Source organism: Pongo pygmaeus, chromosome 23 (genome assembly GCF_028885625.2).
Source record: "Pongo pygmaeus isolate AG05252 chromosome 23, NHGRI_mPonPyg2-v2.0_pri, whole genome shotgun sequence".
NCBI lineage: Eukaryota > Metazoa > Chordata > Mammalia > Primates > Hominidae > Pongo > Pongo pygmaeus.
The window spans coordinates 38,579,018-38,603,364 of NC_085931.1; the positions used below are offsets into that span (position 1 = coordinate 38,579,018).

General features: G+C 47.5%; 1 protein-coding gene across 1 annotated transcript in view; it reads right to left on the reverse strand.

Annotated features, from left to right (window-relative positions):
• Positions 1-20,046: 20,046 nt before the first annotated feature.
• MN1 (MN1 proto-oncogene, transcriptional regulator) overlaps positions 20,047-24,347 on the reverse strand; it is a 53,513-nt gene continuing 49,212 nt past the window's right edge. The window contains exon 2 of the mRNA XM_054470194.2: positions 20,047-22,878. Within this exon, the coding sequence (XP_054326169.1) occupies positions 22,697-22,878 (182 nt within the window). The 3' untranslated portion in view covers positions 20,047-22,696. The remainder of the gene's footprint in view (positions 22,879-24,347) is intronic.

The following is a 24,347-nucleotide window of genomic DNA, read 5'->3' on the forward strand; positions in this document are numbered from 1 at the left end:
CACCATCATCAACATCATCACCACCATCACTATCATCACAATCACCACCACCATCAACACCGTCATTACCATTATCATCACCATCACCACCACCAACATTATCATCATCACCATCACCATCACCATTATCATCATCATCACTATCACCACCATCGTCACCATCACAACCACCATCAACATCATCAGCACCATCACTATCATCACAATCATTATCACCAGCATCACCATCACCATCATTATCATTATCATCACCATCACCACCACCATCATCATTATCATTATCATCACCATCACCACCACCATTATCACCACCATCATCATCACTATTATCTTCACCATATCGTTACCATCATCATCACTATTACCATTATGCAAAACTTAGTGGTTAGGCCAGGTCTGATGACTTCATCCCCAAAGCTACTGTCCTCCTGCAGGTCACCATCATCTTTAGACTGGAGCACTGATAGAATCCTGTAACTGCCTAGCTGCCTCTAGTGTCACTCCCTCCAAAACCCTTGCTTCTGCTCAAAGCCATTCCATCATCCATAGAGTAAAGCCCAAGCCCTTTCATGTGGCATCAGGGGCCTTTCCCCTTGTGCCCCTTTCTGCCTTATCACTCACACCTACAATCACATCAAGTGGTTCCCCTTTCTACAAAATGTGCCACATTTCCCTATGTTTCCAGTACTATATACCAGCTGTTCCCACCACACAGAATATTCTTCCCAGTTGCCTCTCAAGCTCCCAGTGACCCTTCAGGGTTCAGCTCAAATGGCTCCTCAACAAAACTCCACTCTATCCTAGCTGGACAGCATTGCCCGTAGAAGGCTCTGGACTTCTTTGTCAAAAAGGGAGACAAGCATGAGTTGGAGACAGGTGTAAAAGAGGTATTAGCACCAACAGGAGTCTTTCCCTGATGCCATGAGAGGAATTGGGAGGAAATAGCTGTCTCAATGGGGAATTCAAAATTATTTATCTCATGTCCCACTAAGGGGAATGCACCCAGCCCTTCAGGACACACTGGCATGCATGATGTACCAGGCAGGGACTTCACACAGAAGTCTACCTCCCCCACGATCCTCTCTGAGCAAAGCCAGCCCCACATTTGTAGGGGACGTGCCTGTTTTATGGTTGAAGTTATATAACTCATCCTTCTCTGAAGCAGACATTCTTAGTTCAAACCCTGACCCCACCCCTTCCTGTCTATTTGAAGGACTTAGTTTCCTTGGCTATACAATAGTTGGTTGTGCTCAAGGACCTCTGGGAACCCTTCCTGTCCTAAGCAGAGAGACAATAGCCTGTGAATCTGGCAGTCCTGTATTCCATCTGACAGATCCGTCCACCCTTAACGTGAGAATAGGAGTTACCCTGCAAGTTTGTTGGAAGTTCCAGCCCTCTGCTTGCTGTGAGTAGGCTCTGAGCCTCGGTATCCCTAGCAGGGCAGATAATGGGCTCTCCCTTTGCACAGGACTCTTATGAAGTCTGAATGGCTCTTTCTGAACATGGAGCCAGGCACAGGGGACGCCCCTGCAGCCCTAGTTGTGCATGACTCACGACTCTTATCCACTCCACAACAAGAGCCCAGCCCCAGTGGCCTCTGGCTGGGAGGGGGTTGGAGAGTGAGTTCAGGGAAGCTAGACGCCAGGAAGGGCCACACCCAGTGCCTATTGCTCTCCCCCAACCCCCCACACTCTTTTAAATCTGCAGCCTGCGTGACAGTGCATTTGGCTGGATCCTTAAAAAAAATAATTTCAGAGAAAATGCAAATGACACAGGAAAACAAGTTGCAGATGGTGCCTGACTCCCACAAGAGCACCGCCCTGGCTCCTCCCAGGTCCTTCAGCAGCGCCCCTCTTGCCCACCCCCTACCAAGCTGACTTATGGTGCCCCTTAGGGTGGCCCAGGGGAGCCAGCCACGCGGGAAGGGCCCGGCCTCTTTCTTGAAAGGAAGAAAGGAGGGAGGGGGCGGAGCTGTCTATCACCTGCTGGCAGACCCTGCTTCAAGCCGTCTCAGCTGCACACCTCCTGGGTGTCAGGCCCTGCCCTGGCGACACCACTAGGATTTGATCTGACCCCTCTGCCCCAGGAAAGAGGCAGATACCTTTAAACTTCAGTGCCTTAGGAATCTATGCTAAGGGAGGCTTGCCTGCTTCATTGATCCACCTCCTACCAGTCTTTCCTTTCTCTTTCTGCTCCAGTCACACTGGCCAACTTGCTGTTTCTTCACACACATTAAACTCTCCCTACCTCTAGGCCTTTGCACTTGCCTTCCTCTGCCTGGAAGGAGTTCTCAAATCCTTCCTCTTCCAAAGACCTTCTCTGATCACCCAGTACATAGTAGTCCCACCCCATCATTCTTTATTAAAGCACACAGTTCATGTCCTTCATAACTGTTTTTAAAACTAATGACAATGTATTGGTTTGTGTTTCCTTGTTAATTGGTGGCAACAAGTCAGTGTATTCATCAGTGTTTCCCCAGGGCCTACCATGATGCCTAGAATATGAAAGTGCTCAAATATTTGTAGGAGGGAGAAATGAAATGTTCCTTGCTTGGGTGCTTGAAAAAACAAACAGGCATTTGAGCAGGGTTCTGAAGGATGTTTAGGAGTTCATGGGCAGGGGGGAAGGTAATGGAGGCAGATGAATAAAATGAATGAAATGGAGGCAGATGAATGAAAGAGCAGGGAAACTTGAGCATGCAGGCCTAAACATGAGGTTTAGGGCCCACAGTTGAGCTTCAAATGGTGTGGGCTTAAGCCCACCTCCCCCATTCACAACGATCCTGGGGTTGTAACTTCAGCTCTCTGAGCTCTGTTTCCTCATCTCTAAAACAATAGGGTTGAGCAAGGATTTGTAGAAAAGATACGCGGGCTTGGCACAGTACTGGACATATAGTCAGTGGGATAAACAAGGCAGCTGCTATTTTCATGCAGGGATTCAGCTGAGAGACTTCTAGGCCCCAGGCTAGGAGAGAGAGAAGGGAGGGAGGGAGGGTGGGAAAAAGAAGGAGACAGAGAGAGGAAGAGAGGGAGAGAGAGAAAGAGAGAGAGGGGGGAGAGAAAGAAAAGACAAAAAGAAAGAAAGAAAAGAAAAGAAAGAAAGAAACAAAGAAAGAAGGAAGGAAAGAAAGGGAGGGAGGGAGGGAAAGAAAGAAAAAGTGAGAGAAAGAAGAAAGAAAAAAGAAAGAAAGAAAAAGAAAGAAAGAGAGAGAAAGAAAGAAGAAAGAAAGAAAGAAAGAAAAAGAAAGAAAGAAAGAAAGAAAGAAAGAAAGAAAGAAAGAAAAAAAAGAAAGAAAGAAAAGAAAGAAAGAAAGAAAGAAGAAACCTGAGACATCTAGGCCATCAGCAGGGCTGTCAGGAATTCCTTCAGCTTCACACAGAGAGCCAAGTTCCAAGTTGAAATCGTGGCTGGGGGCCTGGGCCAAAGAACTGGGGGGATAGAATTTGGAGTCACATGACCCTTGAGCAATGCTTTGAGAGACTCTGGCTTAAACCTCCATCTTTGCCTTCACCTAATCCTCAAGGTTCCAGGCTTTGGTAGTTTCTGCTGAAACTCTTTCAGCTGCCCTTTGCCCAGGCTGCACCCTCTTCCAGAAATGCCCTTTCTCCAGCTGTTGAAACTCCCAGCAAATTTGCAGCCATCTCCAGTGGCACTTCAGTCAGGCACTAGCACTAATGCCCAACCCTCTAGCCACTTACAGGACAACCATAGTCCTGACGTTTGTCTCAGGGTCTGAAAGTTTCCAATTAGTGCACTTAGGCTAGGAATAGAGAATCCCATCCACCAAACTAGAAGTTCCTCAAGGAGTGGGATCAGGTTCGCCTTGCCCAGCACGCAGGAGGTGGTGGTCAGCTAATGTTTGTTGAATGAATAAATAAGCAAATGCTTGAACTGTAGAAGGCAGGGGAAATGAGCTTAACCCCACTTCTGCCTTCACCAACACCCCTTCCCCATGAAGCAAATCTTATTTCCAGTCCAATCAGGAGAAAACTGAGGTTCAGGGAGGTCCTAGTTTGGCCATCTCTGATCTCATCTGAGTCTTTGTCCCTTTCTGAGTCTCAGTTTCCCCATCTGTATGGGAGGTAGCACCCCTGACACAGGGCCAGCTTCATGAGTGTGTGACAGGAGCAGTCATAAGCCGGCTGTGTCTAAGACTAGGTGAGAGTGGTGATGTCCCCAGAAGGCCCCACTCTCCATACACTTTTCTTTACCTTGGAGGCAGAAAGAGGCAATGATCTTCTAAGACACGCAAAGGACCAGTGTTTACTTAAAGGACTCATGTTCACTTAAAGGACTCATGTTCACTTCTGCAGGAAAAGAATGAAGGGAAAAGGAAGACAGAGCAACCCACAATTCCTTTTTCTTTCAGCCTTTCCTCGCTCTTCAGTAAGCCAAAAGTAGAGAGTGTTAGTACAGTATGCATGTGGCAAGAAGTGAAATAAAAACAGTTGATTTGGTCAGGCGCAGTGGCTCATACCTGTAATCTCAGCACTTTGGGAGGTCAAGGCAGGAGGATCACTTGAGGCCAGGAGTTTGAGACTGGTCTGGGCAACATAGCAAGACACCCATCTCAACAAAAATTTAAAAATTTAGCCCAGGTATGGTAGCATGTGCCCATAGTCCTAGCTACTCAGGAGGCTGAGACAGGAGGATCTCTTGAGCCCAGGAGTTCAAGGCAGCAGTGAGCTAGGATTGCACCACTGTACTCCAGCTGGGGCGACAGACCAAGGCAATGTCTCAAAATAACAATAACAACAATAATAACAATAACAGTTGAGTTAGTTTTGAGCAGCATTTCTGCCATTCTGGTAATAATGAAATACCTATGTGTGTGCAAGCTATAAATATGAATTGTGTCATTTCAGTGATTCCGCTTACAAGTTAAATGCTCTAATATTTGCCCTTAAAACAGGCATTGTATAATATAAAGATGAGTGGTAAAATTCATGCTAATAACTTATAAAAGTTTAATTTTTCTTTACTTAGAAGGATATTAAATAGCAAATAAAAAATGCCATGACAAGGCAAGAGAGAGAGACTACAGAAGAAAGGAAAAAGTCTTTATATTTTAGTACATTTCTTAATGCCATTTTTTTCTGCTTTCTGAACAAGTGGCCTGGAATTTTTTATTTGTTTTTCTTAGAGAAAAGGTCTCACTTTGTCGCCCAGGCTGGAGTGACATGGCACAATCATAGCTCACTGCAGCCTCCACTCCTGGCCTCAAGCCATCCTCTTGTCTCAACCTCCCAAGTAGCTGGGACTACAGGTGCAAGCCGCCACGTCCAGCTAATTTTTCTATTGTATTCTTTGTAGGGACGGAGTCTTGCTGTGTTGCCCAGGCTGGTCTTGAACTCCTGCCCTTCAGTGATCCTCCTGCCTCAGCCTCTGAAAGTGACCCATGACAAATGTAATCCAAAAGCCTGTGTTTTTATTTTGCAACAGGCCCTGCAAATGATGTGGCCAGCCTGCCTTGAAATGGCGAGAAGCCCAGCCCAACCAAATCTGAGCTCACAGCTCACAGCCCTTGATCCCCCACCCCCATGTGACACTGGCCTGGCCACCTCTCCACCTCCCCAGCACAAGAGGTCATCAGGCTCGAGGACGGAACAGTTGAGCAGTCAGGGAATCTCTCAACCTGGGATATGCCGCCTGCCCAGAAGACCGAATTCCAGAGCCTACATCCAGTGGGGTAAGTCAGAGGGTCTGGACAAGGGCCTGGGCCTCTGGGGTCTTTTAAGTGTCCCCATGTCCCCAGCCCCGAGTGATACAGCTGCTTTCTGAAGGGGGAGATCCCTGCTCCAAGCTCCAGGGAGAAAAGCCACTTTATTTTGGAGCCTGAGCAGCTCTAAGTCCCTTCCACACCCATCAGAGAATTCAGTCCTTCCAGAAGGCCTTCAGTGGGAGCCATGGAGCCCATTATACGGCTGACAAAACTGAGGCCTCCAAAGCCACCTGGCTTGCCTAAGGCCACGTGATGAGCAGAAAGTCTAGTGGAATTCCAACCCAGGATCATCCGATACTCTGAAGTCACACACAGCATTCTTCTAACCCAGGGGGAGCCAGGCTCTGGGGATCACAGAACTCAGGCTGTGGGCACCCGCGGCAGGTCCCTTCACGCCCTGGCCTATTCCCTTATCTTCAAGTAGGCCATGTCAGGAGCCCTTCACCATCCCATCCCTAACGCCCACCTTTAACTCAATACGGGGAAAAGATTCTAAGAAAACACAAGTGTTCTGGATGGATAGCACTGATTCAGATTCTGGCTACTGACCCTGGGCAGATGCTGTCCTTCCACGCTGGCTTCCTCATGTGTAGCAAGGCTTGATGCCTCCACAAACCCCCAGGTCCACGTAGACACAGGTATAGACATTGCCCCACACTCCCCATCGTGAGCCCCATGGGACAGGGGCTTTGCTCCGTCTCCCGGTGAATCAGTCGCCTAAGCCTGAAACAGAATCTGGCACATAGCAGATGCTCAATAAATATTTGCTGAATGAATGAATGATGGCAGTAAAGGTTCACACTCTATTATGTGCAATCCTAAAATCTAGACCAGCTTTCAAAACAGAGAGATCTTCTCAAACTCACATGCCTGAAGGTCTTTATTTATCCCAACCTAATGTGAATATTCCAATGAGTTCTCATATTGGATTTCAGCCTCCTGGGATGTCACAGAGCACATGCTCTACAGCCCTGGCTTGCTCACCTTTCTGGATTCTCCAAGATTCTGAACTTTAAGATACAGCTGGCCCCAGGGGGTTCCAGTACACCATGATGGTCTCTGTATCTATATCATCAATATTCAACCCCACACTCCATGACTAGAACAGTTAGAGGTAATAACCAGCCACTGAAAACAGTGCACGTTATCTCACCGTCCCCCAATCATCTCCATCTCACAGATGGGTAAATCGAGGCTCCTAGAGTCGAGATCCTAGAGTTCAAGCCAGGTTTGCATGGTAGAAGCAGGATTTGAACCCAGCCCCTGTGGGCTCCTGCCTTATCAGCTCCTGTCTGTTGCTCTGCCCACCTCTTCCCTCCCCACATTTGTTCTCCAAAGGGCTCAGAGCTCCTGCAGGTCCCTTCCTGGGACAAAGCCATAGAGGGGTGGGGGCTGCTTGGGGTGCCCGATGGGGGCTCCAGAAGCAAGGCTGGAAAGAATGAACCCCGGCGGGTGAGATTTCCATGGGGTCAGACTCCTCCAACCTTTCAGGAGGGGCTGAAATGGTGGGGACAAAGGCTGCAGCCACAGCACACACTGAAACTGATTTGAGCAGTCCCCAAGGCTCACCAGCCCCCACCCCATCAGCCTGACCTGGAGAGGCCAGAGAAGCAGGAGTTCCCACCTCCCCATAGGAGGGAGGCTGCCAGGAGCTCCTTTCTGGGCCCAGGATCTCAGCCTTGTGCCACCCAGGAGCAGGGAGCCATGAAAACCAGGTGCCTCTTTCTGTCTCAGCCTCTCCTCCCTGCCTCCCTAGCAAACAGCAGCCAGAATAACAGGAAAACAGTTGGCCTGGACCTGCAGAGGGCTTGGGGTGGGGGTGGGAACAGTGCATTTATCCAGCGCTTACTGCATGCGGGACACAGAACAGGGCAGGGAGAGCAAAAATGACTGGACGCTTGGACCCTGAAAGACCCAAGTTAGGTCGTGTTCTGCCCTTGACTGGCTGTTTGGCCTCAGGCAAGTGGCTGTGCCTCTCTGAATCTCATTTGTATCCCCCAGTGGAGGCTTTGGAGCTAGCCCGATCTGGCCCTGTGAGGCACGTGCTCTAGCCACAGTCTGATTGAATCTTCATTACCCCAAGAGGGGAGCTGCCACTGTCTGCCAGGGTGACCTCTGTCAACACTCTTCACCTCTCTGTGTCTCAGTTTCCTCCTCTGGAAAATAGAGTTCATAATGCAGTCTGGCTCCTAGGCTGTGAATATAACCCATCAGTGAATGTACAATGCTTGGATCAGGTCTCTGCATGTAGCAGGCATCATACACGTGTTTCCCATTATTGTTAATTACTAGTCCCCCCATTTTGCAAAGAGGAAAACTGAGGCACAGAGTGGTTAATCCTACCACCAACAGCTGCTGACAGTACCAAATGTTCCCTCAGAGCAGGCCTTGAGCAAGGCCTTTTGACTGCATTTAAGTTAATTTCTGCATTATATGCGGAAATCAGCCCCATTTTGCAGGTGAGGAAACTGAGGCTTGGAGAATGGCCACTCAGCTCGTGAGCCGGATATATAGCTGACGAGCTGTCTGCTACCCAGACCCTTCCTTGGTATAATAAGGTTAACGCCCACCGCCAGACCCAGGCTCGAGTCCCTCCTGGGTCCTCCCTCCCTGTAAAAAAAACAAGGTGACCACAGGGCCTTGCTGGGTGGAGGCAGGGTTATCGCTGTTTGCTCAAATCCCTACAAAGCTGCCAACAGGAGAGGCCCCCTTGCCAGGCCACAAGCTTGGAGCTCAGAGTTTCCCAAATGTACATCCAGCCAGCCATTCACCTCCTGGACAAACTTGGCCAAAAGACTGCACATCCCCAAGCTTCAATTTCCCATCTGCAAATGAGGAAGGATTGTGAGGCCTTTGCTTGCACAGCTGCCTGAGCGTTGATTGTGCAGTGAGCGGCTCACCAGCTCTTGGTGCATGGTAGGTAATCAACAACCCCTAGCTGCACAGGTTCTGATACCAACTAAGGGGATCAGGAGTGTCCTCCCACCCCCAGCTGCAGTTTACCATTTTCAACATCCCCCTTTTCATCTTTATCTCAGGTAAGTCTTGCCTTGAGAGGTATCTGGGACAGGTGCCAGTTTAAGCCCGTCTGTAAGATGAGGAAACTGAAGCCTAGAGTGGGGACACTCAGCTCGGGCTTCCTTACATCATCTGTCCAAGCCCCACCATGTACCCTGCCCTGCCGAGCCAGGGCCTTCTGGTGGCTGCAGAGCAACAAGCAGAGGTTTGGATGGGGAGATGGATGGACTTGGGTTCGAGTCAGTTTTGTGTGTGACCCCAAGGCAAATCACTCCCTATCTCCAAGCCTCTGTTTCCTTCCCTGGAAAATGGGGTTGTTCCGTGAGAAGTCCCTGGACATGTACTCCATGAGTGGCAGCTGGTGTCAGAGGCAGCACTTGCAATTCCCTTCCCCATCCCAGCAAACCAGGAATGGTAGTGGAAACCCCAGACGCTTTATAATGTGGAGCTCTCAGCTCAAGAGAGGGAAGCAGCACGACCATTCTCTTGCGGATCTGAAGGTCTCCTTTCCTGCATCCCTGACCCCAGCACTGTCCCCTCGGGCCCATCCACTTCTGCACACACAGATCCTTGTGTCACCTTACTTGGCAAAATAAAGTGAGATGAGTGGCTGACACCTAATGAGCTTTGTTGAATAAAGACAGAGAACCTGGGAAATAGATGAGGCCCAGGTAATGAGGTAGCAGATGAGGTCAGGACCAAGACAGACAACTTCAAGGGGACAGTCTGGGGTCCCGGGGGACAGTGATGAGGCAATGATGGAGCTGGCAGTACACTTCAGCTAGGGTTTTCTTTTTTTTTCTTTTTTTTTTTTTTGAGACGGAGTCTTGCTCTGTCGCCAGGCTGGAGTGCAATGGCGTGATCTCAGCTCACTGCAACCTTTGCCTCCCGGGTTCAAGCCACTCTCCTAGCTCAGCCTCCTGAGTAGCTGGGATTATAGGCATGCACCCCACGCCAGGCTGATTTTTTGTATCTTTAGTAGAGTCGGGGTTTCTCCATGGTGGTCAGGCTGGTCTCTTTTTCGTTTTTTTGTTTTTGAGACAGAGTCTTGCTCTGTCGGCCAGGCTGGAGTGCAGTGGCGCAATCTTGGCTCACTGAAACCTCCATCTCCTGGGCTCAAGCAACTCTCCTGCCTCAACCTCCCGAGTAGCTGGGATTACAGGCATGTGCCACCACACCCAGCTAATTTTTGTATTTTTAGTAGAAATGGGGTTTCACCATGTTGGCCAGGCTGGTCTTGAACTCCTGACCTCAGGTAACTGCCCACCTCGGCCTCCCAAAGTGCTGTGATTACAGGCGTGAGCCACTGCGCCCAGCTTGTCAGGCTGGTCTCGAACTCCTGATGTCAGGTGATCCACCTGTCTCGGCCTCCCAAAGTGCTGGGATTACAGGCATGAGCCACCACACCCGGCACATCTTGAGTTTTCATATGCACCAGAGTAAGACATTCAAGGGATGGAGACTGGATTCTGGAAGGCCCTTCCTATCCTGCGCCTTTGCAAACTCTGGGCCTAGTGGAATCATCGTCAACAAGGCCACGTTCGTGGTCCCCCAATTTGCCAGGGATGCTCCCACCACAGGGTCTTTGTACATGCTGTTCCCGCTGTATCTGATATCTGCTTGGCTCACTCCCCAACTTCCTCAGTCTCTTCGCCTGGCCATCTTCAGGGAAGTATCTCTGAGAAATCCCCCGTCACCCTCTGTTGCCTTCCCCGCTGTATTAGTCTTCATAGCAGAATTCACTCAGGATCTGTTGTGCGGTTTTGTGAGCACAACCATGAGCGGCCCCAGGAGTACGCATGAGCCAGAGTCAGCCTAAGCCATCAGCTCTGGTCCCCAGCCCCAAGCCTCAGGTCTCCATTCATTAACCTCAACAACAGCCAAAGGTGGGAAGGGCAGAGGGCGTGGAGGAAGCAAGGGGAAACCACCAGTGGCCCCTTTCATTCCACCCATATCTAGTGAGGACCTACTAGGTGCCAGGACCTGTGCCACCTCCTGCAGACCCTGACGTGAACAAAACAAGGTTCATGCTACGTGGAGCTGCTCTCCTCTCCAGTTACCCTGGAGCCGGGCCACAGGATAAGACACAGTGCAAGGGAGGAGGCAAGGAGGGGGGTATTCCATTCTGGCCCTTGCTTTGTTGCTGACCTTGAGCAAGACACGTGATTCTCTGAGCCTCTATTTCTTCACGTGTAAAATGAAGAAATTGAGCGACGTTTCTCGGAAGTCTGGAGCAGGGTGGCATGAGAGGTGCCCAAATGCAGTCTTAGGCAATTCCCAGCCTCGAAGTGACGAAGTCACTCCTTTTCCAAGTCTTTCCAAGACGTCCTCTTGCTACGTGGAGAAGGTCTCAGCTCAGTGCTGCTAGGTCTTCAACACTCTTGTGAATGTGTTGATCGTGTAGAGAGAGTAGGTCTCAGGCCAGAGACCTTCAGCAGACAATGGTGACGTTGCCGAGTTTTCAAGGTGGTCATTTTAGGATTGTAGTAGGACACATTGGTGTCTTTTTTCTAGATTCCCTCTCTTATCCATTCTCCTGGGAGAACCTACTAAAATTCCAACGTAACCCCAGCTTAAAATCTGTACTCGTGGCAAAAGGATGGGACAAACAGATGAATAGAACAGAGAGTCCAAAAACAGACCCCCCCATACACCGTCAAATGATTTTCAACAAGGACACCAAAGCAATCCAACTGGGGAATGAAAAATCTCTTCAACGCATGGTGCTGGGACAGCTAGATATCATGGAAATATTTTCAAAATCACCTTTGCCTCACACCATTTGAAAACCTAAGTCAAAATGCGTCATAGAGTTAAACACAAGAGCTAAACTTAAAAGCTTAAGTCTACTAAAGACAGACCCTAGAGAGGGCACAAAAGAAACTTGATAAAACAAACACTAAAATTTTAAAACTTTTGCTTTTAGAAAGACACCATGAAGAAAAGCCACAGACTGGGAGAAAATATTTGTAACACAGAGAAGGTGCTTATATCCAGAATAGATAAAGAAACTTTTACAACTCAATAATAAAAAGGCAAACAATGTAATAAAAAAAATTGGGCAAAAGATTTGAATAGAAAGTTTCACCAAAGAAGATATACGGATATGGATAGCAAATAAGCACATGAAAAGATACTCAATATCGTTAGAGAAATATGAATTATAACCTCATGAATGAGATAGCACTTCACACACACCAGAATGGCTAAAGTTTAAAAGACAGACAAAACCAAATGTTAGCAAAGATGTGAGAAGGAACTAGAACTCTCATACATTGGTGCTGGGAATGCAAATGGTACAACCACTTTGAAAAACAGCTTGGCATTGTTGAAGAAGTGAAATGTATACCTCTTATGTAACTCACCCATTTCAGAAAGATGTTTAACTATATGACAAATTTTGATTTTGATTTTCATATGGTGTAAGTCCATAAAGTTTTTGTCCACACAAAGACTTGTACACAAATGTTCATAGTAGTTTTATTCCTAGTAACCAAAAACTGAAAACAGCTCAAATGTGTATCAACAGATGAATGGATAAATAGACTGTGGTACGTCCATACAGTGAAATACTACTCAGCAATAAAAAGGAACAAATTACAACTAATATGCACAAGCTCAAAAGCATTATACAGAGTGAAAGAAACCAGACCCGAAAGAGTGCATGCCCATTTATATGACATTCAAGACCCAAGAACAGGCAAAACTGATCAATAGTGATAGAAACTGGAGCACTGATTGCTTTGGGGATTGAGGGGCTGAGCGGGAAGGAGCAATGGAGAAGTTTCTAGGGAGCTTGTCATGTTATATCATCTCAATAGTGGTTTAGGTTACACAGGTGTATACATTCTTGAAAAGATATCAAATTATACACAAGATCTGTGCATTTTATTGTATATAAATGAAACCATTGTTAAAATGTGAAAAAGGAGGGTAGTTCTGGGTTAAATCAACAAAGGAAAAAATCCTTGCAACATGTAAAATGGTGCAGTGCTGTACAAAAGAGTGTGGCAGTCCCTCAAAAAGTTAAACATAGAATTTTGATGCAACCTAGTAATTCTACTCCAAGAGAATTGAAAACACATGTTCACACAAAAACTTGTATACCCTCACAAAAACATTATTTGTAATAGCCAAAAGGTAAGCAATCCAAATGTCCATCCACTAATGAATGAATAAACAAAGGTGGTCTATCTATATAATGGAGTAGTATTCAGCCATAAAAAGGGATGAAGTACTGATATATGCTACAACTTAAATGAACCTTGAAAACATTATGCTAAGTGAAAGCAGTCAGACATGAAAGACCACATGTATATGATTCCATTTATATGAAATGTCCAGAATAAGCAAAATCATAGAGACAGAAAGTAGAAGGCTGGGCGCGGTGGCTCACACCTGTAATCCCAGCACTTTGGGAGGCCGAGGTGGGTGGATCACCTGAGGTCAGGAGTTTGAGACCAGCCTGACCAACATGGAGAAACCCCGTCTCTACTAAAAATACAAAAATTAGCTGAGCGTCGTGGCACATGCCTGTAATTCCAGCTACTCGGGAGGCTGAGGCAGAGGAATTGCTTGAACCCAGGAGGCAGAGATTGCAGTAAGCTGAGATCGCGCCATTGCACACCAGCCTGGGGAACAGAGCAAGACTCTGTCTCAAAAAAAAAAAAGAAAAAAAGTAGATTTCTGGTTGCCATGGGGCTGGGAGAAGGGCAGGAGAATGGGGAGTGACTACTAATTGATACAGGGTTTCTTTTTGGGGTGATGAGAATGTTCTGGAATTGGATAGTAATGATGGTTGCACAACATTGTGAATATACTAAAAAGCCACCAATTTATATACTTGAAATTATTAAAATGGTGAATTTTATGTTACATACATTTTTATGTATATGTTATGTACATTTTTTCTTCCATACATTTTTGGAAGAAAAAAAAAGATTCTTCCAAGGTTCCTGGAGCATCTCATCAGGCTATGTTTTCATTGCAGAGTTAAGAGTCTTATCCTATTTATAATTAAAGAATTTAATACTTACCCCCAATCACCTCCAGGTCAGGTGAGGTCGGACTGGAGGCAAAGGCTTGGCATCTCCCACACCCTCTGTCTCCTCTTCAGCTCAACCGTAGTGGCCCCAGGGTGGAGTCCTCCCAACTGAAACTCTTGACAGCTAGGAAGATCCATGCTTCACTCTGGTCTTGCTATCCTTTTCTAATCTTTGTAAAAATCAACTGTGACAAGCATCCTTGCTTGAACCTCCTCCTAAGGACAGAGTGTTCGCCTGACTCCTCTCCCATCCCATCCCCTCCCATGAGGTATTGGGGTACACAGGGGCTGTCGCCTGGTTAGGTGACCTCTTTACATTTTCCTGCTCCCTTTTGTGGGTTAGCATTCTCTCTTTTGCAGCCTGTGGACACGGCCCCGCTGGACTCCCTACCCATCTTCACCCTGCCCACAGCACCTAAAATGCATCTAATGGCATTAGGAGATCACGTGGTTTGACTTCTTCATTTCACAGATGGGGAAACTGAAGCCCTGACATGTGAAGCCCTTCAGCCTCGTAGCAACAAGCAGCAGAGCCAAGTTTCAGATTGGGGATTTATAGAGCACCTACTAAGTGCTAGGCATTAGGCTAAGAAAGACTTTACAAACATTACCTCTTTGGATCTTTCAAGGGGGAGGTGCCACCACCCCTTATAGCTCATCTTATAGCTGAGGGAGCTGAGGTTCAGAGAGGAACAGTAACTTGCCCAGGGATGCCCAGTAGTTATCCAAAGACCACTCTATTTTTTAAATTTTTTATAGAGATGGGGTCTTGCTCTATAGACCAGAATGAAGTGTGATGACACAATCATAGTTCACTGCAGCCTCCAATACCTGGTCTTAAGTGATCCTTCTGCCTCAGCCTCCCAAATAGCTGAAACCACAGGTGCATACCACCATACTTGGCTGATTTTTTTTTTTTTTGGTATATATTTTGGAGACATGATCTCACTATGTTGCCCAGGCTGGTCTTGAATTCCTGGCCTCAAGCAATCCTTCTGCCTCAGCCTCCCCAGTAGCTGGGATTACAGACGTGAGCCTGGCAGTCCACTCTCTTATCCACTGTGCTCTCCTTCCCCAACCAAAGGCTGAGTAATCCTCAAGGCACAATTTAATAGAGCCTCTAGACTAGCATTGTCCAATAGAAATAAAATAAAAGCCACATGCATAATACTCCAATTCGAATTTTTGAGTAGTCACATGTGTAGGTGTACACACCCTAAGATGACCCCCCATGAGTCATGTCCTAGTGTAATCCTCTCACCTTAAGTGTGGGTGGAATCAGTGATTTATTTCTCACTGACAGAATATGGTAAAGGTGATGGGATGTCACTCCTCTGATTAGGTTGCCTTATATGTCAAAAGGTGATGGGATGTCACTCCCATGATAACATTATGTTATATAAGAGTCTGTCTTAGCAGGCTAGAGTGAGAGACTCTCCTGCTTGCTTTGAAGAAGCAAGCAGCCATTCTGTGAACAGCCGATGGCCCCCATAATAGGGAACTTTGAGGATGTCTGGGAGCTGAAAGCAGCCTCAGTCGTCAGCCAGTAAGAAACCAAGGCCCCCAGTTATACAGCCCCCATGTAATTCTGCCAACAATTTGGATGAGCCTGGAAATGGACTATTCCCCAGTTGAGTCTCCAGATGAGAACACAGCCCACCAACATCCTGATTGTCATCTTGTGAGTCCCAGAGCAGGGAACCCGAATATGTCAGGCCTGGATTCTGAACACACAGAAACTAGGAGATGATAAATGGATGTTGCTTCAAGCCACTGTGTTTGCAGGAATTTGTGATGTAGTAGAAAACTATGCTGAGTGCGCTGGCTCACACCTGTAATTTCAGCACTTTGGGAGGCCAAGGTGGGCAGATCACTTGAGGTCAGGGGTTCAAGACCAGTCTGGCCAACATGGTGAAACCCTGTCTGTATTAAAAATACAAAAATTAACCGGGCTTGATGGCACACACCTGTAGTTCCAGCTACTCAGGAAGCTGAGGCAGGAGAATCACTTGAACCCGAGAAACAGAGGTTACAGTGAGCCAAGATCGTACCACTGGACTCTAGCCTCGGCAACAGAGCTAGACTCTGTCTCGCAAACAAAAAACAAAAAACAAAACAACAACAACAACAAAAAACTAATACAGTACATTTTTAAAGTAAGAAAAAGAAGTGAGATTATTTTATCAGCATTTTAAAAGTATATCCAAAGTATTATTTCAACATGCAATCAATACACAAAATTGTAACTTTAATTAATGAGATACTTTAAATTCTTTTGTGTTTTTCATACTGAATCTTTGAAAGCTGGCATGTATTTCATCCTTACAAAACATCTCAGTTTGGACCAACCACATTTCAAGCAATCAAGAGCCACATGTGGCTAGTGGTCACCAAGCTGGGCAGCATAGGTCTGGACATTTAGTGGGCTGTTACCATATGCCTGCATCACCTCCTCTTCAGTGCCCAGCTTATGGTAGGTGCTCAAAGGAATCCATGATTCCTAAAGTTACAAAGGGTTGATAGTCACTGAGCACTTAACGGTGAGCAAGACCTGTGCAAAACCCTCATTTGAGCCTCACAATCTCCCTATGAAGTGATCATTACTGTGAACATTCTCTCCACTTTACAGATGAGTAAGCTGAGGTGCAAAGAGGCAAGGCTCTGCGGTCATCCAGTCCAGATGGATGAGCAAGTCTGGGCTACGACTTGCTCATCCATCCACCCTAGGAATCTGAGGCCCACCGGCATCCCACCACATCCAAAAGCCCCCTCTGCTCTTCACGCACAACCCAGGTGACCCCAACCCAGAGTGACTTTAAGAAGCCCTACACAAACCCCCATGAAAATGTCTCCTAGGCCTCAAGAGGGAGTGATGTCATTACTTCCCTGCACCTCTTTTCTCCTTTCCCTCCTAAGGACTGACCCATCTCTAACCAGGGCCCTCTATTCTTCTAAATCCCTTAAAAACAACTTGATCTCAGAATGAAGCTTCTGATAACTTGCAGTTGAGGGCATAGGGCCACAGATGTCCAAATTCACTGGGGCCTTGGGCCACCAGATCCCTGCCACCTCAGGGACCATCATGATGCAACCCTACTGTAGAGAAAGAAAAATGGAGGCCCAAAGCAGTGTCTTTCCAAGGCACACTTTGAATTTCCTGTGGTATTTAGTCCAGAATCTTTCTTCAGATAACATGGCCCCCTCTGAGGCTGCAAAAATGGAATTCACTCAACATCCATCTGCCACAGATGGATAGTGCACCTCCCTCATACTGTATGCACTATGCATGAGGCCTGTCCAGGTAGGGTTTTGAAGGATGAATAGGAGAGCCACCACCCTCCTAATCCAAGCTGGGCCAGGGTCCTCAGCTGCCTTCTGCCCCTCGTTCCCCCAGACTGTCAACTCAGGATGAAGAAGGCAGTCTTTCTGAGGGGTGAGATGGGTGTTTCTCTGTCAGTATGGAAAGGCGCCACCAGCAAGGTGGGCCAGCCTACTGCTAGACCCCTATCCTGTTCCTCCCTGGGGCCAAAATGTACCCCAATGTCATGTGCAACCCCCACAATGTGCCAGTCTGTGCCATAGTCCTTTGGTTCTTAGGCCCTCTGAGAGTTCCTTCATTCACTCATTTGTTCATTTCACACCAACCTGATGTCTCCCAAATGCCCATACCCAGTGCTCATCATTCTTTCACATTTCTTTCTCCTTCCTTGGGTTCTGATCATGATCATATACCACTGTCACTCTGAGCAGGAGACCTTTAAAGGTTAAAGAGATTTTTAAGCTTCTCCAAATTTAGGTGACTATAGAGGCTTCATGTGTAAAACTTTATATTCCGATAAATATTCCATTACCTGTATGAAGAAAACTTGAAAAGTTGAAAGAAAAAAATACAATAAAACTTCTGCAAAATTAGGCTCAATTTATGTGCTGGGACGAATAGGATGAACTCCTATTCATCCTTCAAAACCGTCTCTGGACATGCCCTGCTGGAGAAAGCCTTTTCCAAGCCTCCCACATGGGGTTCATGAATCTCTGAGTGGCATCCATGTCTTGTACCACCATGGGTTACTGGGCATATTCCCTTCACTTTCAACTGTCAACGTACTTGTCCATCCACTCCTATTCCCCCTTTCTATACTGTATTTCCCGCAGGATGATTCACGATCTCCGTCACAACTGGACTCAAAGCCACTTTTTGACTGCTCATCCTTGTCCACTTCTTCTCCCTGAGCCTATTGCCTCATCTGTGACATGGGATGAATCTGCCCCAGCATGAGGCTGCCGTGAGAATTAAATGAGATAATATTAGTCTGTAAAGTGCCTAGTACTGAGTGTGGCTCTCGATTCATGGCAGTTTTATTACCTGGATCCTCCGTTTCTGCCACATAATAGGAGCTGAATAAATTTGTTGAGTTGGAATGAAATGGTTTGAATTGCCTGCACCTATATGGTGTCCTTTGGTTACCAGTGAGGGGTGGGAACCCAGGTCTCTGAGTCAGTCCCAGGGAAGCAAATTTCCTCCATGGTCATTCTATCCTGTAGATGGGTCACAGGAAGTGGAAGCAGCATGTCTGACTCTGGAGGGTCTGGAAGATGTGTCCTACCAAATGCCAATGGAAAGGTGTCACCAGGTGTCGGAAGGGGGCTGGCACTGCCTGTTCCCCCTCTGTGCCTGGCACTGTGCTCAGGAGTCTTCCCATAGACAGCTCTGTGGGGTCATAACACTCTTTCTGCCCACTCTACAGCCAGGAAAACTGAGGCTCAGAGAGAGTACACTGCCTACCTCCTGGAGACCCAGTGACTGCAGAGGTTTTTCCACTCAGGATTCCAGCCCCAGTGACAAAGCAACTATGGCAGGTAATCTTCCTAAGTGTGTTCTTTGCTCCTGAGATGGGGAATTTCCTGGATGTAATTAAACATTTTACCAGCTTAATGCCAGTCTGGGGAGCTTCTGTTCACACGCTGCGTTAGTGTGATGTTTTCCAGGGTAGAGTCATTGGAGACACGTGTAAGCTGTTTGCCTCCACACTGAATGGCCACACTGCAGCTCTCAATCTGCCGCCATCATTTCTGACTCATCTTCCCGCTCCAACCTGGCATCGGGCCCACCTACATTAGCCCTCTGATCTGCTGTGGGCTGTGAAAGAAGGTAACTGCGCCTGTTATAATTAGGTGTAGAATACAAGTTCAGAGGTTCTGATTCAGTAGTCTAGCACAAGACCAGAAATCTGGAGTTAACAAGAGCCCTTAGGTGTTTCTGCGGCCAGAGTTCTGTGGACCATGCTTTGAGAAACACTGAGAGGTAAAGGTGCAAAAGGGAAGGACAGGAAGGGTCTGCAGTGGCCTCAGGTCTGAGGCTGCAGATGCCGGAGCGAAGCCACTGCCCAAAGAGTGGCCCATAGGCAAACCGATCCTTTTACAGGGCTGGTGCTCACAGTGAGAGCTCCAGCTAGATGTTACTTGCTCCACTTTAGAAACAAGAAAACTGGGGGCTGTAGTTAAGCCGCTTGCCCAAGGTCCACGGCTGTAAGGGGAGGAAGCAGCATGCGCCCCCGGACAGCGTGACTCCAGACCGCCATCGGCTGCCCTGTGGTCAGATCATGGTGCTGATGCTGACGCTTTATGCATATGAAGCCCTTCCTACGTGTTATGTCTAATACATTGTCTCCAATAACAACCCCACGAGCTAGACCCCTTTCAAAGATGAGGAAAAGGTGGAGCTGAGAAGCTGCATAACTTGCCAGAGATTCCCAGGCTTACTAGGATCTGAAATTGAACACTGGAACCCAGAAGCATAAGCATCACCCTACACAGCCACTTGGGGGGCACTTCCCTTGCCCCCTCCCTCCTACATGAGTCAGATACAGGGTTCTTGGCCCCCAAAGGATCTTTCCCCCAAGGAGACATTGGGCAATGTTTAGAGAGTTTTTTTTTTTTTTTTTTTTTGGTTGCCACAAGTTTGTTTTTTTTTTTGGTATCTAGTGGGTGGAGGCCAGGAATGCCGTTCAACCTCCTCAAATGCCTAGTTGCCCCCCTTACACTCCAGCAAAGAATTAACAGGCCCAAAATATCAATAGTGCCAAGGTTGAGAAATACTGAAATGACCCAACTTAGAACAACATCAACACACACACAGACACACACACTACAGCATCCAAACCTACATCCCTACATCCCACAGAATCTGAAGAGACTGATGGAAAAAGGGGATAGAGTTGGGAGGAAACAAAGAAAGCAAGCCCCACCCACAAATATACCACAGTCACCATTAACGTCATATTTATTGTTATTTAACTGCTCAGGAAAACATATACAGGTATATACAATATGCAGGAATACAGAAGACTGCACTTTACATATTTTTTTAAAAAAGAAAGAAAAAAATAACACTCAGTTTCATGAGCTATTGTCACAGTCTTCCAACCAAGCATTTCAGAAATGAATTTCTTTTAAGAGTCAAAAAAGATTACAGGATTGCCTAACACACAGCAGAGTTAAGTTTTCATATTTTACATGTGCAATAACATTTTCGTTTTCTTTCCCAAAGAGTTTGCTATGCAGTACTGATTACCAGTGTTCAGAGTCTAGTGTGTAGGGTGTGTTTTTCATTTACTTTTATTCTTTCCATTAAACCAAATTTAATGAAATAACATCCTTTTGCTTAAGGCTATTTTTAAAGCTGTTTCATTCTGGGGTCGTGGGGAGCGAGAAAGTTTTTAAAACTTCAGGGGTTTCCGAGGTTGCCAGGACCATGAGCTAATTGGCAAAGTGTTGATGACTCAACGCTGGGAAAGTCAAAGACAGAAGTTAAGACACTTTGCTCCCCAGCCTTAAGCAATTAAGGAGAAATCATTCCTGTTTCAAAAGTAAAATGATGAGGCTCTCAAACAGCTGTACACTGCAGAATCAGAGGGGTCATGGAGTCTTGCCCAGAATATGGTCAACTCTCCCACAGCCCATGGTGGGGCGAAATTCCCTTCCCTTTCCATTCCTTTTGTAGCAGAACGCAGGAACTGCCTCGGCTCACACCTTTCTCGCTGATCAATTCATGCCACCTGCTTTGTCTGCCCTCTGAAGGCGGGGTTTGCCCCCGGTCAAGACTGCCCAGGCGAGAACCGCAGACTCAGACCCCAGCCAAAAGGACCGGCAGAAGGAAAGAGGGGAGAAGGGAGGGGAAAGAGTGAGGTTTTTCTGAAAGCTCCTCTCCCTTTGCTGAAAAGTTCCTTGAAATAAACAATGTGGGTGTTGTATGGTGAGCCCAGAGCCTTCAGGTCACTTGCTAAAAAAAGCCCAGATCTGCAAACTCTGAGGACCTGGAGGGGGTGGGGGAGCTCAAAGTGGAGCGTTTTAGTAAGACATGCTCGTTAACAAAAACTGAAATTAAACATAACCATCACCGATTTGGGTGAAGTGATATCAGTCACTTCTTGCCTAACCCACCCGGGAATCTATGTGCCCCCCACCACAAGCCATAAATGGCTTTTGCAGGCATCAGCAGCACCCAAAGTTGCCTGTCCCTGCCAACCACCACTCATCTCTGCTCAGAGCAGTTATTCCTTTGTGAGATGCTTGGGACACGGCTCTAGTTTTGCAACAGGGTGAGATTCCATCAAAAGTTGGGGAGGGGGCAGAGGAATTCCAGAGTTCAAAACTAAAAGGCGCAGGAATCAAAGTCATTTCATTATATTCTCTTTCTCTGTCCTCTAGCCCTCAGGAGTCTGCAGATCCCTGCAAAGGCTCAGAGCAGGCTGAGCAAGAGAGTGCCTCATCCCCCCCAGGGGTGGGGTTGCCCAGGTTGGACTGGGGTTGAAATGGGAGAGGTGGAGGAGATATACACAGTCCCCTCCTTCTTCCCTGGGATGCCCGGCCAGGAACAGCTTTCAGAAAAGGGAAAGGGCTGAGAACTCAGCCTCCTCCAACTCCAGCACCCGAGGCACAGCCAGCCTGGCTGCAGCAAGGGCAGCAGCCTTGCTCCAAAGACTGCAGGCTGGGAGCACACCATCCCCCATGCAGACCAAAGGCTGCTTAGCACAGCGTGAAAATGCAGGGCCTGGGCATTTGCGAGGAGGCCCAGAAAAGGAGAGAAAACACTACTGTCGAACATTCCAACTCCTTCCCACAGAGCAGAGCTGGACACGTCCTCACGTCCATCGCGGAGAGGAGCGGCTTCCAGCAGGAGAAGAGAGAACCCAAGTGGAAGGGAACTGAAGGCTGAGCACTGTGTTTGCAGGAACAAAAATATATTTTCTTAGGGAACAGACAAAACAAAATCCCAGGCGGAATACCTAAGGGGGGCATTCATTGTTTGGCTCCTGCCTGACTGATGACACTGGGGTGTCAATATATAATATTGTGATGACAATTTGACTTTCACCCGGCAATATTCCAGAACTACTATTCTCCAGGATTTCCATTTTAATAAGCAGTGAACAAAGCAAAAAGAAAATAAAAGGGGAGGGGGTAAGAAAAGGAAAAAGAATAAAAAAGAAAGCAACTCTTGTCTTATTATGAAATAACAATACTTGGACATACAGCAGCATGAAAATAAAACAAGGAAAGAGGTCGTCTAAAAAATGTATGCCAAGATTACCGAAACATGGGGAGTATCTAGAGGAAAAAGGCTTAAGCAAAAGTTTGCTAACTGCAGAAGGGTTAACACTGGTAACATACTGTGGCAGACAAGTTTCTTTTTTAAAAAAACTTTTGAGGTTCCCCCCCTCCCACTTTAAATTAACCCTTTCCGGTCCATATGCCACTAAGCAGGTACCAACCTAGAGAAAAAAAAAAAAAAATCATCCACTCAGCAATAGTGGCCCTTTCAAATTAACAGAGGGGTGGGGTCAGGTTGAGGGGGAAGGAGACAGAGAGGGGGAGGGGAAGGGCCTGGTAGAGGAGGGGGTCTTTCTTGTCATTCAAGTTAGGGCAGCCACGAATGTCCCAAATCTGTTGGAGATGTCAGAATGCAGGGACCGCCAGGTGGGCACGGAGGCTCGAGCCTTGGCATCACCCACGTCGTCTGTGCAGTGGACAGACAGGCACTGCAAGTGGCTGCCAGGCTGGGTTGCTGAAGCCTTGTTTGCGGGGAGGTCGTGGGCTGTGGAGAGAGAAGGAAGAGAGGACATTAGTGGCACGCTCGTCTCTGAGGGACACCATAATGGGGGCCAAAGTGGCAGAGGCATACAAGACAGGCACCATCCACGCCCTCTTTCCATGGCTAAAGCTGGTCCCAGAGAATCTACAGATGTTCTTTCGAATCTTCTTGCTCTTACCTGATTCATCTGTGAGATCTCAGCCAAGGGAAGACCTCCCTGTTGGGCCTCAGTTTCCCCACTGGGAAATAGGTAAGTGAGGCGGGATAAACTCAGAGTTTGCCCATCTCTGATGCACCAGAGTTCCCAAAAGATTAACTGGACATGATCTAAGTCAGGAATGCTTCCTGGAGGAGGGGCATCTAAACCGGGCATCAAAGGATGTGTAGGAGTTCGCTGCATGCAGTGAAAGGGTAGAGGGGAGGATTGTCTGGGTCCAGAACACAGCCTGTTTGTGTGTCATCCTCTGGAGAGACATTTGCTCAGGGCCTACCACGAGCTGGGAACTTTCTTAAAATGTGCCAGACTGCATACCAACTCCAGGGGGGAAGGATGATCACCTCTACTTTATAGCTAAGAAAACTGAGACTCAGAGGGGGAAAATGACTTGCCCTGAGTCACGTAGAAGAAAGTGTGGATGGAGTCACAGCACCCTTCCCAGAGGAGCAGGAAAGATGGAGAAGGTGCCTGTGGATACCCAGCTTGGCACAGCTGAGCCACAAAGACTAGACGCCCACAGCTCCCCAAGCCCCACGTGCTCCCCCATCCCCAAGCACTCCCCAGTGCTTTCCAATAGCTCCCTTTTCAGCCCCTCTCCCACCTCTGAAGGTTCTGCCCCTCACTGGTGTGCAGGGGCTGAGGCTCCATAGAAGTGGCTTTGACAGCGGGGGCATGGGAGCGGAGGAGCCCTTCGGGACACCTGCCTGTTGTCTTTCATTCCCTCCTACGCTCTGGCCTTAGCTTTCTCATACTCCATTTTACAGATAAGAAGTCTGAGCCCCAGAAAGGCACAGAAACTTTCCTGGGCTCACACAGCTCCAACCTAACGGCTGAGAGAATCCAGTTGTAGCTCCGCAAAGGGACCCGAGGCCAGTCCCCTCCTCTGAAAAGGGGAGTGTCTGCCCAGCTCATGCACCTCCTTATGATGGCTAGTCAACCAGGCTGTTGATATGTACAAGGTGTTTGTATAAACTGCAAAGTGCTGTCCTCACAAGGACAGAGGGTGAAGTGTTCAGAGCAGGAGAGACAGAAAATCTGAGCTCCCCAATCAAACCAGCACAAAAGCACCATTCTCAGCTGCTACATGAAAGGACTCTGGGTGCCTGGGGTGGGGGACTCTGTTCCTCTCCCATACCCTTAGTGAAAATCCCCTGAACCCCCTTCTCATTGAGTCACACAATGCCAGAAAGCACCACAGATCACAGGGATGTCTGTGTTAGACACGCTTGAGGAGAAAGGAGCCTGACAACCATTC